This window comes from Oncorhynchus nerka, linkage group LG7 (assembly GCF_034236695.1).
Source record: "Oncorhynchus nerka isolate Pitt River linkage group LG7, Oner_Uvic_2.0, whole genome shotgun sequence".
Taxonomy (NCBI): Eukaryota; Metazoa; Chordata; class Actinopteri; order Salmoniformes; family Salmonidae; genus Oncorhynchus; species Oncorhynchus nerka.
The window spans coordinates 31,328,819-31,347,998 of NC_088402.1; the positions used below are offsets into that span (position 1 = coordinate 31,328,819).

Genomic DNA, 19,180 nt, shown 5'->3' on the forward strand with positions numbered 1-19,180 from the left:
CTGCCTGGTAGAGGTCCTGGATGGCAGGAAGCTTGTTTCTGTTAATAAGCGGAAGCTGTGCAGCTGGTACGGTGGTGGTTGTAATTGGCTAACAAACATTTAGGACCTGTGATGCAACCCTGCTTGAATCTGTTCCCTAAGCTTGCTTGGAGCACATCAAAAAGACTGGGCAATAGACAAGTCAGCCCCTGATGGCTTTTGGCTGGGTTTTAAAATCCAGACAGACATTCACACTGACACTGGTTCATTTCTCCATAACCTGGGTCTCTTTCACATTGCCTCCCCCTTCACTTCTATCTGCTCTTTGGGATTGTGTAAATCATCAATCTGAGTCTTGAAGATATTGTGGCCTGTAACACTAAATCTATTTGTTTGGGGGTGGTGAATGGAGGTAGAGGGGGTCTCTGATGGTTGATGGGCAGCTCTCGGGGAATTGTGGGGGAATCTTGGATGGTTGTTGGCCTGGCTGATGGGAGTTTAGGTCGGTGGCCGATAGGTCACTGGTTCGGGTCCTGATTTGAATTGGTGGGAGATCTGTCGACATGCAGTTGGGCGGGGAGCTTGACCTTGGGTCGCTCTGGATGGGAGTCTGCTAGATGACTGAATGTAAATGTTCAGCAGCTTCACTGCAGGTTGTATGTATGTTATGTTATGGTTTGGTATGTATGTTTGTTTTAAAAACAACTGTCCCATGTGCCCAGAGTCCTAAATGAATCGTGTGTATGAGTAAACATGGCATGTGTTTCTGTGTCTGAAGTGGAAAGCTCAACATCAATTAATTATTTTCCTGTCTGTTGAGGGTCCATTAACGCAGTGAACACCACCGGTAGTTAGCAGCCAGAGGATTAAGGGCCATGTTCATAACTTGGGACTGCCAGGGAAGGCGAGAGACTGATTTCTAAGCTCCATGTGTTAGAGACTCTGATAAACCATTTTGAATATGGGGCTAGAGCTATTCATTTTACGGTAACTAAACTTCTTCTTCCTGATTGAGGTTTGTCTTAGTCTGTTGGGGAGATGAGAGGAGAGCACCATTTTACTACTCTGTGGCTCCTCTCCCCCTCCTTAAAGACAACGCTAGGCCTGCTGGAAAGATGATCTAATATGGTGTGAATTACTCTTTTTAACCAACACTCTTATATGAGGGATAAGGACATCCGATGATGGTCTCCATTGACACACACACAGTCATTGCATTTGTTTGTGTCTGATGGTGCCTATTTTAATCTGTTAATTCTACTTCCTCATTTGCTCAGTTTCGTCCCTTGTTTTGTCTGACTCAGGAGCTGTTGTCTGCTGTGCTTTGGACTCTGTGATGGCAAATCGGGGTAAGAAAAGTATGATTTCTATGTAGGCCTGTATCCTATTCTATCATAGCCTGCTTAATTTCTAACATGTCATACATGTCATGTGCTTTTGGAGATTACTATCAGACATGGTATCAGGAAAGCCGAAAGTGGTGAGTCAACACTAATAGTATAAAGTGGCTGCGTTGGCGATACTCTGTAGTCCTATCCCTTATGGGGTGGCCTCAACGCGACACATAGCCCCTGACTGTTTCAACAGAGCTATTTGATTGGGCCTGTCCCAGAGCACCCACCTGTATGGGGCTATCTGATTGGGTCTTTCCCCAAGCATAGGACACACCTGTAAAGGTTAGGAAACAGCTGTTTTTCTCTACCAGCCCCACACAGCCTTGGCTCTAGTCTCTTGTTTCAACCGCAGAAGGACCTCCGTGTGAGTCCATGGAAGAGGACATAGTATCTGGTCCAGACTCTGTAGTTGCTGCCTGTCCTTGTCACAGACGTATCTGTTCTGTTAATTGATCTATGAAAGGCTCAAATGGTTGTACAATCAGAGTATAGATGTGAGTAAAATGCTGTTTCTGTTGGTGATTTTGTTTGTTCTGATGAATGTTTTTTTATTTTTTTTCTGAAACTGTTGAACAATGTCAGTTATTTGTAAGGTGGTTTTATCTGAAAGACTGAATATGATAATTGAATGAGAGGTGTGACTTGTTTGTACTGGAAGCTAATCCACATCATGTGATGGTTACTGTGTGTGTGGCCTTCCTAAGCCAGGCAGTGAAAGATGTGTGGGGGCTGGTCTGGGTTCTCATTTATTAAACTGTGCAGAGGATTCACGTCAAATGGTGGTGTACGGACAAAAATATTCTGATATATAACACAGTTATACACAGTGCGCACCCATGTCCCACGCCGGTTCCCCTTCATAAATCACGATCAACTCGAAATTTGGAGCGCCTTGTCCCCGCCCTTTTTAACGGCCATAGTTTCCTAGAAATAGTCAGTGAAACGCCACTAATTAATATTCATCCATACTGTGTGCATGACGGCAAATCCCGAGGTTGAAGCAAGAAAATAAAAAGTGTGGACACAGTGTATGCATTACAAATGCCAAAAAGGCGCTTGTGGCAGATGCTCTGGATGCTGGTGGAGGGGGACACAGACAATTCAGGTATGTAATTAGTATTCCCTCGTTTTGAAAAGAGTAAACCAAATGCATTCAAGTTGTTTTAAACATTTATTTACACAAACAATTGGCATTTTCTATTGTTTTTGGTCGCTGCCTGTACCAACTGGGTCAGTGGAGCTGCAGCTGAGCAGGAGCTGAGTGCGCCCAGCCGCCACTGCACCTTGTGCGTCACAACCCTCCAGTGTCCGTGTTCACACAGATGCAGTCCTGCAAACGCAAAGAGACACCATCGACCATATTAATGAGACTGCCAGGGAGTTGAAGGAAATAATACATATTTTGTGTGATATAAGCTGTACATTGAAAGAATTACCCCAAAAATGTTATTTGTTTGCATACCTTGTGTTTTTACAAGCGATGAATCACATCCACACGCTGGCTTACGGCAGCTGCGTTTGGTTCAAACGCCTGGGGATAGTGGTCGGGGCCAACACAACCAACAGCGTCAGGGGGTAAAGCCACGTTCCTTAGCTGTGCAACATTATGTATATCACAGCACACAGGCCCCACAATGTCACAGACCTATTCAGGCTTGTATAAAAGGTTTCCGCCTGAGTCGTCGCTTCTGCTCTTCAGAAGCCCGATGGTGTGTTCCACAACAGCACGTACCTGGCAATGGTGCACATTGTAGTTCCTCTGTGCTCTGTGGGTTGGAAAAAGGGGTGTGCAGCCACCGCTTGAGGGAATAGCCACTGTCGCCTGCAAGATTTAGTGAATGGGTTAGGCACTGCAGTAGAGAAATTGCAATTGATTTAGAATTTCTACATTACTCATCCGTAACTAGAAGCCAGCCATCACGCACAGCTCCGGCCTCAAGTCTGCACCCAACACTGCTGTTTCTCCATATCAATGAGTCATGGGTTGACCCAGGCCACCGAGCCACTACATTAGTCAGTACCATGTCCGCATCACATTTGATTTAGACATTAATAGAATGCAAATGCTTTCGATTTAATGAAAGCTAATTCATTCTTACGCTGTGACCTTATAGCAACATGAGTGCAGTTAATAGCACCGAATACATTTGGGAAACCGAACATTGCTGCAAATTGCACTTTTTTAATTTGCCTGTTCACACACCGTGTAAGGAAACTTATCTAGAAGTGCGTCAATCCAATTATACCTCCTAACACGTCTGGCATAACATGACTAAAGGTAGGTCAGGGATCTCTCAGCCAATTCCCTTTGAAAAGTGCCGGTTGCCAGAAATCCGAGGGTTGTTGGGACTTGAAGTAGGACAGGCATGGCTTGGTATCTGCGGGTGCTTCTCTGTAAAGCTGGGCCCAATACAGCACAGACATCCAGCTCTTGGTAATCTGAACCGCCTCATAAGTCACTAATCATTGGCCAGTAAATCTCGCTGGTCTCTGAAAATTTGATCTCTCCAAATTCTTCCATTTGGCAAATCTTCCAACAGTGCCAAAGCAGCCATTGTGCATCATTACACATTGTAATTGCATGTCTTTTTATACCCACCCATTTGATTGTCAAAGCTACCCAATTGCATAACACCTTCAGGTGTGGTAATTACCCTGATTGTAACTGACAATGGCAGGGCCATTATTACATTGACAGTTCTGCACAACGAACATGTGATAACATGTATCTGCCCGACTGAGGCATTGAAAACGGCATCAGTTTAAATGTCATTTGTCCTACTGTTCACCTTATTATTTGAGAATACATTTCATAACATGCAACTCTTGTTTAATAATTACAGATCCAATTAAATATGACTCCCAATTAAGCTGTACAATTTATTTGAGGGGTTATTTTGCAAAAACCAATCTCTTTTGAATAATGATCCAACGTGTTTTTTTGTGTGCACTCCAGGGAACTCTTCTTCATATATAATATGTGAGATGTAATATTTCTATGTTTTACACAATGGTATACATTTCTAAGCGTTTCTCGAGTTTCATCCACCTGCCATCAGTCGCAGTTTCTAATTTCTCCAGTTTTTTTTGTGTGTTCGTATGGGTCAAAGTGTCCATGGAGGACCGCACATTCTCACGTCAATTTAGTTTTTTAAAATATATGCCAAAGTTTGCTTACAGTGGCGTATGCCTTCCTTTGTGCCTACGGAACGTTTATAAATATGGCCCTTGGAAATGTTAGGGCCTGGTTGACCAACACACATTAGGCCTATAGCAGTCGTCACCAACCGGTCATCGCAATCCAGACCGCAAATTAAGTGCACCTGTAGGTCTACGGCTCAGATTAATGTCTGCAAAGTTTCCTCGTGCCATAGACCGTAAGAAGCCTCCAACGCAAAGCAAAGTTGATTAATGTGAGATTTTTAACACTTTTTTAAAAAAACATATCTAGAGAGACGCAATGAATACAGCAAAGAGCTGCTGTTTTTATGAGTAAGTTTAAGTAGTTATCAAACTATAGTTTTGGCAAATCGGTTAGGACATCTACTTTGTGCATAACGCAAGTACATTTTCCAACAATTGTTTAGACAGATTATTTCATTTATCATTCACTGTATCACAAATCCAGTAGGTCCGAAGTTTACATACACTAAGTTGACTTTGCCTTTTAAACAGCTTGGAAAATTCCAGAAAATTGTCATGGCTTTAGAAGCTTCTGATAGACTAATTGACATAATTTGAGTCAATTGGAGGTGTACCTGTGGATGTATTTCAAGGCCTACCTTCAAACTCAGTGCCTCTTTGCTTGACATCATGGGAAAATCTAAAGAAATCAGCCAAGACCTCAGAAAAATAATTGTAGACCTCCACAATTCTGGTTCATCATTGAGAACAATTTCCAAATGCCTGAAGATACCACGTTCATTTGTACAAGCACGCAGGTATTAACACCATGGGACCATGCAGCCGTCATACCGCTCAGGAACAAGATGCTTTCTGTCTCCTAGAGATTAACCTACTTCAGTGCGAAAAGTGTATGTCAATCCCAGAACAACAGCAAAGGACCTTGTGAAGATGCTGGAGGAAACGGGTACAACATAACCTGAAAGACTACTCAGCAAGGAAGAAGCCACTGTTTTCAAAACCGCCATTTAAAAAAAGCCAGGCTATGGTTTGCAACTGCACATGGGGACGAAGATCATACTTTTTGGAGAAATGTCCTCTGGTCTGATGAAACAAAAATAGAACTATTTGGCCATAATGACCATCGTTATGTTTGGAGGAAAAAGGGGGAGGCTTGCAGGCTGAAGAACACCATCCCATTTGTGAAGCACGGGGGTGGCAGCGTCATGTTGTGGGGGTGCTTTGCTTCAGGAGGGACTGGTGCACTTCACAAAATAGATTGCATCATGGGGAAAGAAAGTTATGTGGATATATTGAAACAACATCTCAAGACATCAGTCAGGAAGTTTAAGCTTGGTCGCAAATAGGTCTTCCAAATGAACAAGGACTCCAAGCATACTTCCAAAGTTGTGGGAAAATGGCTTAAGGACAACAAAGTCAAGGTATTGGAGTGGCCATCACAAAGCCCTGACCTCAATCCTCTAGAACATTTGTGGGCAGAACTGAAAGTGTGTGCGAGCAAGGAGGCCTACAAACCTGACTCCGTTACACCAGCTCTGTCAGAAGGAATTGTGGGAAGTTTGTGAAAGACATTTCACATTCTTAAAATAAAGTGTTGATCCTAACTGACTGAAAACGGGGAATTTTTATTAGGATTAAATGTCAGGAATTGTGAAACTGAGTTTAAATGTATTTGGCTAAAGTGTATGTAAACTTCCGACTTCAACTGTAAGCAATAAGAAGACCATATTTGCCCTTGACTCCTGTGTGTGACTTGATAACACAAATTCCACAATACTGATGAATTGAGTCATGCAGTAGCATGTTTTTATTCAGCTTAACTGTTTTTTTTTCCATAGTAGATGTGACGAGGAGAAAAAAATCTACCTATTCATTTTCACAGAATCTGTTTCCTATGGTTTCCCAATAGAGACCAGCTGACAGCCAGGGATGGTTCCCAGGGTAGTGGGCCTGATTAGGACCTTTTTATCAAAAAGATCACCTATAGCCTCGCATTCCTAACATTCCTGCCTGTCATTTCCCCTTGAAAGAGCTCTTTTGTGTCGTTACTTGGTTCCACCTCTAGAGAGGGCTACAGTGGTGTGCGCTATAGCTCAACAGAGGCAAAGGTTTTGGAATGGAGTCGTGTCAGATTTGAGAAGACGCACGCACACACACACATTCAAAGTTAAGGTAATTCACTGTGGACATTCACACACTGACAACTTCATTCAGAATAGTTGGCTACTTTTTTGGGTTACACATGTAAAAATATCTACTGTTTGAAACATTGACATAGGTTTGAACTTGTGTGAAGTAAGTTATTGAGCCAAGAATTGTTCTACCTGTAATTGAACGGTTTAGGTGTTATGTTCCGTGTCAACTCATTGACTTCATCATAGTTGCCTGTGCCATTGAGGTGCTTTACAGTGTCAACAAACAAGCTGCACATTCGCACAGACAACTAGTCTGTCAATCGTTCATTGATTTATGGTGTAGCTCAGTTAGTAGAGCATGTCACTTGTAGGTTCAATTCCCGGCACCACCCATAAGTTAAAAAAAAAAAAATAATAATTTTAAAAAAGTAAAAAAATATGCATGCGCCTCTAAGTCACTTTGGATAAAAGTGTCTGCCAAATGGTTTATTATTATTATTATTATTATTATTATTACACTGTGGCCAGTTTGTTAGGTACACCCATCTAGTATTGGGTCAGACCCCCCCTTTGCCTCCAGAACATCCTGAATTCTTTGGGGTATGGAAACGTTGCTCAATTGGTATCAAGGGACCTAACATGTGCCAGGAAAACATTCCCCACACTATAATACCCCTGCCACCAGCCTGTACCGTTGACACTAGGCAGGATGGGGCCCTGGACTCATGCTGCTTACACACAATCCTGACTGCCATCAGCATGACTCAACAGGAACCGGGATTATTTCTCTTTCGACCTCTCCTCAAGAAGATGTATGTGCCCACAGGACTGGATGTTTTTTGTTTGTCGTACCATTCTCAGTAGCTCTAGACACTCATGCTTGAAAAGCCCAGGAGGGCGGTCCGTTTCTGAGATACCGGAACCGGCACGCTTGTCTCCGACCATCAGACCTAGGTCTGTTACGGTGACCGTTTTTACAGCCACATCGGCAGTCACAAGTCACGAACGCAGTCAAACTCCACGTGACCGTTTTGCCACGGTAACTAGGCTTGTCCAAGCTCTGATGCTGTTGATGGTCATTAGTCTACCAAACTTGCTAACTGCCTGGTACTGAGCACTCTCTTGTCCCTCATCACTCTGACATCAATGCAAATGTAACGTTCAATCAAACAGTAACTGAATGCTTCGTTACCTGTCTGCTTGCTTCATATAGCAAGCCACAGCCACGTCTGTTAGCACGAACCATTTTATTCACACAGTTCAACTCGGGCTATGTGAGTTTGGTTGTCTTTTATTGTAGGCTAGTCTTTAATGGTTGAGTAAATGCAGTTCTGTGACTGCGTAGGTTAATTAGGCTACTAATTCACTTAGTCTTAGGCAATTATAGCTAGGCTAAGGGAAGGAGCAACTGTTGATTCCTTCATGCTCCCAATCATAGTTTGAGATGGACTTTCTGCACGTTGCTATTGGTATTACTTAGAGAAAACATTTATCTTCCAGCAAGGGTTACTGTGTTTTTCATAGCAGTTTATCACATTTTTAGGTGGGCTAATCTGTTATGTTTTGCCACAGACTGAGTTTGAGTGTAGGCATTTATTAATCTCTGCAAGATTTATTTTCCAGGAGCGATTCAAAATCCTCGCTAGTTTGTTAGGTTATAGGCCTAGCTATTCACAAATTTGCTTCGCAGTCGACCAGGCAACACTGACTGGTCTGGCAATTGTCAAGTCTGCTGTTTGATTGTCAGTACATGGAATGTGTTTGCAGACTTGAAGGGGTTGCATCCCTAGTCTAGTGCACAGCCCTCTCTGACATACCTTCTTCTTACCTCCATCCCTCTAACTAACCTTATCTCCTTAGCTATTTCTCCCCTCTCCCTTTCACTCTAAACAGACTGATTACATGTAACCACACCACTCACTGCTAATACAGTTCAGTACAACAGGACTGAAGGAAGATTTGCTGTTTCTCCATGCTTAACAGGGATTTCTGACTGACACATGAAGCATTCACTGAAATCTCCTGCTCCTCTGTTAGTTCACTTCCCCCAATAGTCCCACTGTGAAAGAATGGACGGTTTTAGAAAGCAGAAACGCCTATTGAGGAAATATGTGCTTTGGTTTAGAATTTAGCATGCACTGAGATATTGTGGTGTTGATTTAGCATTGTGTTGGGGCATCTTAGGTGAGCTGTTATGCTAGTGTCTTCTCTCCTCCTCAACAGTTCTCTCCTCAAGCTGTCCATCCAAACAATCCATCCATAAAATAAGAAAAGTGTTTCAATTAAGCTGTCAGCAACAGCTCTAACATTCAGCTGGCCTTCTGTACAACATCACATGTACATTATCGGCTATATGGTTGACTTCGGGTGTGCAACATGACACCTGAGTGACATCACATCGTCTCTGGCTGGTGCAGAGCTCCACCTAGACTCGTCTCACCTTCCACCACTTCTCATGTTACAGTGAGAGGGAGAGACCTCCCCTCCAGTTACCAACCACTTCTCCTCAGGAGAACTGGGATCAAATACCATTTTAATTCTCTCAAATACTGTTTTGCCTCCTGTGAACTTTGCCATGAGGAATGACATGCTTCGGAGTCTGCCGGTATGCAACTGCCTTAACTGGTGTACCTTATTTATGAAGTCAGCTACACAGACGAGGGACTTTGCAAATTGTTTGAGTGAGTAAGTAAGTAAGTGTGTGTGTGTGCGTGTGAGCGAGACCGAAACACACAGTGAAATAGACGGAGGAAGGAAAGGAACAACGTGACCAGAGGGAGTAGGAGAGTCTTGGGTTACAGGAGCATTAAGGCGGTTGGGTTTGTTGGCGAGGATCTTAGCAGGGGATCTATTTTTCCTCTGTATCCCTCCTCCCTACCGTGGACACCTGGAGAGTTGGGGGCCGGTGGGTCAGAGGGGACAAGGGTGTGGGGTAGCATGGGACAGAGTGCCAGCGACGTGGAGACAGTGCCCCGGCAACACCAACCGCAACCTGCTCAACACAACACTGGTGAGTCCAAGGACAGAACGGGAACCTGTACAGAACTTGAGGACATGAGCTTTTGTATTTGTTTTTGGAGGAGGAGTTTGAAGTAGCCTACTCAGGAAAGCACTATTTGTTTGTTTTAGCATGGAAGAACCTGCTTTTGTATTGCTGCCTATGGAAGAGGAGTTTGTTTGTCGAATGTTTTGTAGAGAACTGTTTGTGTTAGCATGGAACGAATGGGTAGGTGGATATGGAAGATACGTGTTGCAGAGGTTTTTGTTTTGGAAAGCGAGACTGAGAGAGAGGAGGCGGAGATGGGCAGGCACAGACAGGTGAGGGAATGCATGCTGATGGAATGTGGTGATTGTGTAATACACCGACCTCACCGACCCACACTGCTGTCTAAACTCCTCTTTTCCCCTCACTCTCCCCCCCCCCCCCCCCGGTTTTTACGACGGAACATGGGATTTTTTTGTTAACAGTGGTGCTGGGAGTGCAAGGCACCATGCTGTATCACAACCGGACGTAATTGTACGCCACCCTATGAGACTGCCAATTGGCCCACTTCGTCCGGGTTTGGCCGGTGTAGGCCGTCATTGTAGATAAGGATTTGTTCTTACCTGACTTGTCTAGTTAAAAGAAATCTGCCGTTGTCTGTTTCTCAGGATTCCATCATTAATTATGGTGCTGTACCATTTGCCTAGCCTAAAGCCCCCATCGTTCCTCTCTAATATACAGAGACAAACACAGAAACCTGTTTTTGCCGCTGTGACTGTCTGTCAGAGGGCGGAACACATAACACTTGAATTTGGACAACTTGACTGCTCCATAGTAAACTGTGCAGGGAGGGGTCTCTTGATGGTGTGGTGGCTCACTGTAGTTTATTAGGCTTGGATTGTGAGTTCTAGTCAGTGAGAAGAACACATTACAGTTTGATTTAGGCCTAATTGTCTCTGTACCATGCTGAGTTTAGGTGGGGGTGGTGGCTCATCTGAGATTGTCTTAGACGGGTTGGAATAAAACAGCATGCTACTTTCTGTGGACAAAGTCATCTCCATATTATCCTGCTTCTTCTTGTGCTCAAGTTTATTGGGCTTGTATTTTGACTTTCTAATCTCTCTTTAACTTAGCCCCTGTAGGTTTATTTGCTTAATAAAAATGTGAACCACATGACACGGTCTGGTCAGTCAGTGTTTGCTGTGTCATGTTGTGGACTTTAATAGGTTAGCATTGTTTTGTTGTGCACTGTACTTTCAACTCTTTAATAACTAAACAAATTGCATGCCTTGGTTTAGCTATTTGTTTCTGAACAACTGGGTTTTATATTGGAGCCCTTTGGGGAATGTTAATGTAGTGTAGGCCTAGTATTAGTTGGAATTGCATACTTTAGACTGACTTGGTAATGTAGTTATTTACATACAATAAACTTGTAACACATGGTGGCAAATACAGTGGAGCACATGCCTTATTCTAAAAATGATAAAATAATGACCAAAGCGAAAACAGGTTTTTAGAAATTTGTGCGAATGTATAATAGAACAGATACATTTTCATAAGTATTCGGACCCTTTGCTTTGAGAAAATCCAAGCCATGAGGTTGAAGGAATTGTCCGTAGAGCTCCGAGACAGAATTTTGTCAAGGCACAGATCTGGGGAAGGGTACCAAAAAATGTGTGCAGCATTGAAGGTCCCCCAAGAACACAGTGGCCTCCATCATTCTTGAATGGAAGAAGTTTGGAACCACCAAGGCTCCTCCTAGAGCTGGCCGCCCAGTCAAACTGAGCAAGCAGGGGAGAAGGGCCTTGGTCATGGAGGTGATCAAGAACCCGATGGTCACACTGACAGAGCTCCAGAGTTCCTCTGTGGAGATGGAAGAACCTTCCAGAAGGACAACAATCTCTGCAGCACTCCACCAATCAGGCTTTATGGTAGAGTGGTCAGACCGAAGCCACTCCTCAGTAAAAGGCACATAACAGCCCGCTTGGAGTTTGTCAAAAGGCACCTAAATAAGTTTCTCTGGTCTGATGAAACCAAGATTGAACACTTTGGCCTGAATGCCAAGCGTCACAACTGGAGGAAACCTGGCACCATCCCTACGGTAAAGCATGGTGGTGGCAGCAACATGCTGTGGGGATGTTTTTCAGTAACAGGGACTGGGAGACTAGTCAGGGTCGAAGGAAAGATGAAAAGTACAGAGATCCTTGATGAAAACCTGCTCCAGAGAGCTCAGGACCTCAGACTGGGGCGAAGGTTCACCTTCCAACAGGACAACAACCCTAAGCACACAGCCAAGACAACGACAGGAGTGGCTTCGGAACAAGTCTCAATGTCCTTGTGGCCCAGCCAGAGCCCGGACTTGAACCCGTTCGACCATCTCTGGAGAGACCTGAAAATAGCTGTGCAGTGACATAGCCCTTCCAACCTGGCAGAGCTTGAGAGAATCTGCAGAGAAGAATGGGAGAAAGTTCCCAAATACAGGTGTGCCAAGCTTTGTAATGTCATACCCAAGGAGTGTCGAGGCTGTAATCGCTGCCAAAGGTGCTTCAACAAAGTACTGAGTAAAGGGGTCTGAATTTTTATGTAAATGTAATATTTTGTTTTATTCTTAACCTGTTTTTACTTTGTCATTATGGGGTATTGTGTGTCGATCGAGGGGGAAAAAATATTTAATCAATTTTAGAATAAGGCTGTAATGTAACAAACTGGAAAAAGTGAAGGAGTCTGAATTCTTTCTGTATGCACTGTAAGTATAATTGTATTTCTTTACTACAGTACTCCTGTGCATGCTTCCACTCCATGCGTATATGGTATACCACCACCGTGCTATGCTCATAGCAATAGAATGGCATTCGAACTTCATGGCTACACTACTCCATGTAGTTGTCAGAAACTATGTTGACTCAGTGCGTGTCATGTCATTGTTATGGGTCATTTACCTTATGGACCATTCAGTATGACTGCTGGTTGAGTAAGAGCAAACCAAGGCTTCTCTAGCAGCTCTCTCTGCTTCTCTCTGCTTGTCATGTTCACCACGAAACAATGGGTACATTCACCTTGACAATATTGTCACAGATTTCTGTTCAAACAAGACGTGTGCGTTGTAAAATATGTAGCCAGTAAGACAGTGCTCTGCCTGTAGATGGATGTCAAACTGTTTCTTTGATGGCCTGTCAGTCTCTGTGGAGCAGTGGCCTGTCAGTCTCTGTGGAGCAGTGGCCTGTCAGTCTCTGGGGAGCAGTGGCCTGTCAGTCTCTGTGGAGCAGTGGCCTGTCAGTCTCTGTGGAGCAGTGGCCTGTCAGTCTCTGGGGAGCAGTGGCCTGTCAGTCTCTGGGGAGCAGTGGCCTGTCAGTCTCTGGGGAGCAGTGGCCTGTCAGTCTCTGGGGAGCAGTGGCCTGTCAGTCTCTGTGGAGCAGTGGCCTGTCAGTCTCTGTGGAGCAGTGGCCTGTCAGTCTCTGTGGAGCAGTGGCCTGTCAGTCTCTGGGGAGCAGTGGCCTGTCAGTCTCTGTGGAGCAGTGGCCTGTCAGTCTCTGTGGAGCAGTGGCCTGTCAGTCTCTGGGGAGCAGTGGCCTGTCAGTCTCTGGGGAGCAGTGGCCTGTCAGTCTCTGGGAGCAGTGGCCTGTCAGTCTCTGTGGAGCAGTGGCCTGTCAGTCTCTGTGGAGCAGTGGCCTGTCAGTCTCTGTGGAGCAGTGGCCTGTCAGTCTCTGTGGAGCAGTGGCCTGTCAGTCTCTGGGGAGCAGTGGCCTGTCAGTCTCTGGGGAGCAGTGGCCTGTCAGTCTCTGGGGAGCAGTGGCCTGTCAGTCTCTGGGGAGCAGTGGCCTGTCAGTCTCTGGGGAGCAGTGGCCTGTCAGTCTCTGGGGAGCAGTGGTTACCATCAGTCAGTCCAGGGTTGTTTGACTGTGCCGTCACCTTTTATTCCCAAACTCTGATACCTGCTTTCTCTTCTCACGTTGTCGCGTTCTATTGTAACACAAGGACGCCTCGCCCCACACAGACAGAGCCCCTTCCAGCACCAATTAGTGTCTGTCTGTCCAGGAACAGCTGTGAGGCTAATGTGTTTGACAGAGGGAAGGTTCAACGCCCACCACCGCTCCCTGTCCCCCACATCACTGCAGTGCCATACAGTTCAGGTTAGGACCTCTTGGTCAACTGGGGATCACACGAGACCCATATAGGAACTAAACGGACAAACAGACTTGTTTATCTCAAAGAGATACGTGCATCTGACAACATGGTTGTGCATTTAAAGGGACTTAAAAAGGAACACTCATTTTGAATGAGATGAATCATTCACAGCAACGTAAACTAAGGCTTAGACTTCATCCGAAATGAGTTAATGTACTATACAGTGTAGCTAAGCTGACAGTTATGGTAACTTGGCATAGTGATTGCTGGTGTTTTGAAGTTCAGTTGGTATTGATAGTTCTGGTGACCATGATAAAGTATGATTCCTCAGTTGTTCCTGTATGGAACTGTCTGTACCCAAATGAAATGTAATATCCTGAGCTTTGCTGCTTTCACATTTAGCTTAGACTAACCTTGAGAAGAACAACAGTATTGCTGGGAACTGTTTCCAGACCAGCACAATTACCATGTGGCCTGGATGTGGAACTACAGTATTTACAGTATATATTATGCATACTAGATGCATATTCTCAGATGAATATTGGCATTAGGTCTGACGTAATCTTCAGGCTAGATGCTACAGACAAAACAACTGACCTCAAAGTTCTGGTGGGATTCTCTAATTGTTTTGTTTTTGCTGGCACTGACTGGCTTGTCTCGCTCACTCTCAAACTGTTTTCTGTGGAACTGGCGCCTGCCTGCCACAGGGATATCAACTCTCATTTTTCCCCTTATGAATCCTGGCCCCGTTTCACACGACTTCCCATGTCTTGTCTCCGACCCCTCTCCTTTTTGCTGTTTTGCTCTCCCGCTTTCTTTCTTTCCTCTCTCCCTCTCTCCACTAGTCTTTTATAACATTATCTATTTGTTTAACAAACGCCCTCAGTGAATTGCACTGGTATGCAGTTTTTAGCATTCATTTACTATTTAGGGGCATGATATACCTGTGTCTGTCTGTCTCTGTAAAATTATCAATCAAGTGAATTCGATCGGTTTCTCTCCGCTTACCTTTCATCCCTCTTTCTCATGCCAGGGTGTTTTCTGGTAAGAGTCAGAATACAGGGGGATGAGGGATGAATGAATGAATTTGAGGATGCAAATTGCCACTGTCCCCCATAGACTGGACTGTTGTGACCTCATCAATATAAGGCCGATGACTGTAACATATGTCTGGTGTTTTTATATAGATCTCATGCTATTCAAAGCTTCCTGGTTTGTTCCTTAGGGAGTGACTCAGTCAGTCAACCATCAACATGCTGTATGTCCAAAGCACCGTCCTCTTGTGCAGCAAGTGTGTGTACGTGTGGTTGACTTATCACCTAAGAATGTGTGGATATTTCACGCCCATAATAAGTCTTCCTTGCTCTATTGCATGGTTTACAGCAGCATGTGACATCATCAGCTGGAGACCAGTTATGAGTCATGATTTCTGGGAGACTAACCTTATCCTCTCCAATGTGTTGCTTGTTTGTTTATTCTGCTCTCTGTCTGCAGTTTCTGTAGTAATTATGTTTGTACTCTTGACAGGAACTATGTTTGTATTGAAACCGTATTGAAACCATCCCACTGTCTTTCCATGCTGGTGGGGAGAAGTCTCAGTTCAATGTTAGAGACTCGGCAGCCAATAAGAGTGGAATTCAGAGCAGCCTTCAGCTTTAAGCCTGGCTGAGTCTGTATTGTGGTCTAGTATAACACTCTGTACAGTCGTGGCAAAAAGTTTTGAGAATTACATAAATATTAATTTTCAAAGTCTGCTGCCTCAGTTTGTATGATGCCAATTTGCATATACTCCAGAATGTTATGAAGAGTGATCAGATGAATTGCAATTAATTGCAAAGTCCCTCTTTGCCATGCAAATGAACTGAATCCCCCAAAAACATTTCCACTGCATTTCAGCCCTGCCACAAAAGGACCAGCTGACATGTCAGTGATTCTCTCATTAACACAGGTGTGAGTGTTGATGAGGACAAGGCTGGAGATCACTCTGTCATGCTGATTGAGTTCGAATAACAGACTGGAAGCTTCAAAAGGAGGGTGGTGCTTGGAATCATTGTTATTCTTATGTCAACCATGGTTACCTGCAAGGAAACACCTGCCGTCATCATTGCTTTGCACAAAAAGGTCTTCACAGGCAAGGATATTGCTGCCAGTAAGATTGCACCTAAATCAACCATTTATCGGGTCAAGAACAATTGAACAGAGAGCTGTTCAATTGTTGTGAAGAAGGCTTCAGGGCGCCCAAGAAAATCCAGCAAGCGCCAAGACCGTCTCCTAAAGTTGATTCAGCTGCGGGATCGGGGCACCACCAGTACAGAGCTTGCTCAGGAATGGCAGAGGGCAAGTGTGCATCTGCACGCACAGTGAGGCGAAGACTAATGGAGGATGGCCTGGTGTCAAGAAGGGCAGCAAAGAAGCCACTTCTCTCCAGGAAAAACATCAGGGAGAGACTGAGATTCTGCAAAAGGTACAGGGATTGGACTGCTGAGGACTGGGGTAAAATCATTTTCTCTGAATCCCCTTTCCGATTTGTTTGGGGCATCCGGAAAAAAAGCTTGTCCGGAGAAGACAAGGTGAGTGCTACCATCAGTCCTGTGTCATGCCAACAGTAAAGCATCCTGAGACTATTCATGTGTGGGGTTGCTTCTCAGCCAAGGGAGTGGGCTCACTCACAATATTGCCTAAAAACACAGCCATGAATAAAGAATGGTACCAACACATCCTCCGAGAGCAACTTCTCCCAACCATCCAGGAACAGTTTGGTGACGAACAATGCCTTATCCAGCATGATGGAGCACCTTGCCATAAGGCAAAAGTGATAACAGTGGCTCGAGGAACAAAACATCGATATTTTGGGTTCATGGCCAGGAAACTCCCCTGACCTTAATCACATTGAACTTGTGGTCAATCCTCAAGAGGCAGGTGGACAAACAAAAACCCACAAATTCTGACAAACTCCAAGCATTGATTGTGCAAGAATGGGCTGCCATCAGTCAGGATGTGGCTCAGAAGTTAATTGACAGCATGCCAGGGTGGATTGCAGAGGTCTTGAAAAAGAAGGGTCAACACTGCAAATATTGACTCTTTGCATCAACTTCATGTAATTGTCAATAAAAGCCTTTGTAATTATACTTCAGTATTCCATAGTAACATTGGACAAAAATACCTAAACACTGAAGCAGAACTTTGTAGAAATTAATGTGTCATTCTCAAAACTTTTGTCCACGACTGTACTTAAACATGACAGTGGAATGTAGCAACAACCAGCTCAGGCCTAGTTCATACTGTAACGTTACTGTTGAAGACATACTATAGAGTTATTTAGGGCCCAGTCTATAGAGGAAAATCAATCCCTTTTTACGAATAGGGCAGCAGTAGGCCTATTATCATTTTCTATCCCCCTTGCCTTCATCTTATATCTTGTAATAAGCATCATGCCATTCCCCTCCCTCTCTCCCTCCCTCTCTAGATGATGAGGTGGACTTGCAGCATAGTACGACAGGGAGCGAGGGGGGGAACTCATCAGGCGAAACCCCTCCCTCCAAACGCAAGGGCAAGTTCTCCAGCTTCGGCAATATGTTCAAGCCCTGGAAGTGGAGGAAGAAGAAGAGCAGTGAGACGTTTCTGGAAACTTCAATAGGTACCTACCCTTTAGAAATAGTAACCTTGATGTATGGATTGTACAACTGTAAGGACCTGTTATCTTAAGTCAGCTCAAGTCTTCATGGTCTCAGACAATGTTACTCATCAAGCCACCTCTGTTACGGGAAAATGAAACATTTGTTTACTTTCAGTGTTGGAGAGGAAGATCTCAGTAAGGAGACCTCGTCAGGAGCTGATTGACAGGGGAGTGCTGAAAGAACTTCCAGAGAATGGTATGCAGACCAATGCCCGTATCCACAAAGCCCCTCCGAGTAGGAGTGCTGATTTTGGACCGGTTTAGCCTTTTAGATCATAATGAATATGATTATATGGAAAGATCCTAGCTCTGCACTCCGACTCTGAGATGCTTTGTGCATACAGCCTTGATAGGTAAAGGACCTACAGAGATACTAGTGGCCTATATTTTATGAACGAGAATCAAAACTATAGTAGGGTAACAATTTTAGAGAATATTGATGTAGAGAATATCTTTGCTGACCTCAAATTCCTTATCCGTATGTGTTTGTGTGACAGAGAGCAACGATGTGAACCACTCAAAAGTTCCGGGGGTGAAGAATGGCCAGCCAGTATCCATGGACGTTGAGCGGGTCTCCGAGTCGGGGGTGAGGGGGTCGCGGGGGGAGCCAGGCCCAGGGCTCAACCCCACTTGGCTGCCCCAGGGAGTGGACCCCCGGCGGGGCACTGTCCCTTCAGACGACCCCCGGAGCAGGATCAGGGTGCCCTCCGATGCCTCTCGCTCCAACCGAGCCCCACTGGACGTTGACTCGCACGCCAGGCTATCAGCCATAGATCTGGAGAGACGGAGCAGACTGCCCTCTGACGTGTCGGAGAGGAAAGGAGGGTCACTACCGAGAGGACTTGCTCCGGAGGACGGGAAGCACCGGAGAGAGGGGAAAGAGGACAAGCGAGAGGAGAGGAGAGATGGGAAAGAGGAGAGGAGAGATGGGAAAGAGGAGAGGAGAGATGGGAAAGAGGAGAGGAGAGATGGGAAAGAGGAGAGGAGAGATGGGAAAGAGGAGAGGAGAGATGGGAAAGAGGAGAGGAGAGATGGGAAAGAGGAGAGGAGAGATGGGAAAGAGGAGAGGAGAGAGAGGAGAGATTTGAAAGAGGAAAGGAAAGAGAGGAGAGATCCTTGTGATGAGAGAGAAAGAAAGGATCAGAGGGAGGAGAGAGACCGGGAGGGAGGCGAATGGAGGGATGATAAAGACAAGGAAAAGAGAGACAGGAGAGATGACAGGGAAAGGAGGGACAGAGATTATCGAGAGGAGGACAAGGAGAAGAGAGATGGGAAAGGAGAAAAAGATGACCGGAGAGAGGGAAAAGAGAAAAGAGACGAGAAGAGAGATGATCGAGAGAGGAGGGATGACAAGAGAATCGATTGTGAAAGGAGAGATGCTCGTGATCGCAGGGACGATGGGGAGGAGAAGGATAGGAGAAGGAGTCCTAGGGCTGGGAAAACAGAGACTATCTTGAGACCTGTAGAAGGGAGTCGTCCGGTGGTCAGACCCCACTCTGAGATGGAGCTGAGGCCCAGTCTCCAGAAGACCTCCTCAGAGGACCCCCGTAGCAGGGTCCGCCCTGCCTCCGAGACTAACTGTGGAAGCACCCTGCCCAGGTACATGCCATCTGAGGAGACCAAACGAGGGGAGACCCGCGGAAGAGCAGGTAAGAAACTGCCTGGAATGTGTAAGTAAATCCTCTCACTTGTACGTCTGAAGGTTGCTCTTCAGCTGTTTCAGAAGTTCAACAATTATTAGTGG

The 19,180-nt window shown here is 45.1% G+C and overlaps 1 protein-coding gene across 6 annotated transcripts in view; it reads left to right on the forward strand.

Moving 5' to 3' along the window:
* The window catches only part of LOC115131459 (phosphatase and actin regulator 4A-like), a 47,559-nt gene that overhangs the window by 14,268 nt on the left and 14,111 nt on the right, over window positions 1-19,180 (forward strand). For 2 of the 6 annotated variants that reach the window (XM_065020423.1, XM_065020424.1), the window contains exons 3-6: window positions 1,284-1,328; window positions 17,227-17,397; window positions 17,552-17,632; window positions 17,934-19,085. In XM_065020423.1, coding sequence (XP_064876495.1) covers window positions 1,316-1,328; window positions 17,227-17,397; window positions 17,552-17,632; window positions 17,934-19,085 — 1,417 coding nt within the window. In that variant the 5' untranslated portion in view covers window positions 1,284-1,315. Of the gene's footprint in view, window positions 1-1,283; window positions 1,329-9,122; window positions 9,663-17,226; window positions 17,398-17,551; window positions 17,633-17,933; window positions 19,086-19,180 lie in introns of those variants that run through there. The other 4 variants (XM_065020421.1, XM_065020422.1, XM_065020425.1 and 1 more) reach the window with 2 other exon arrangements.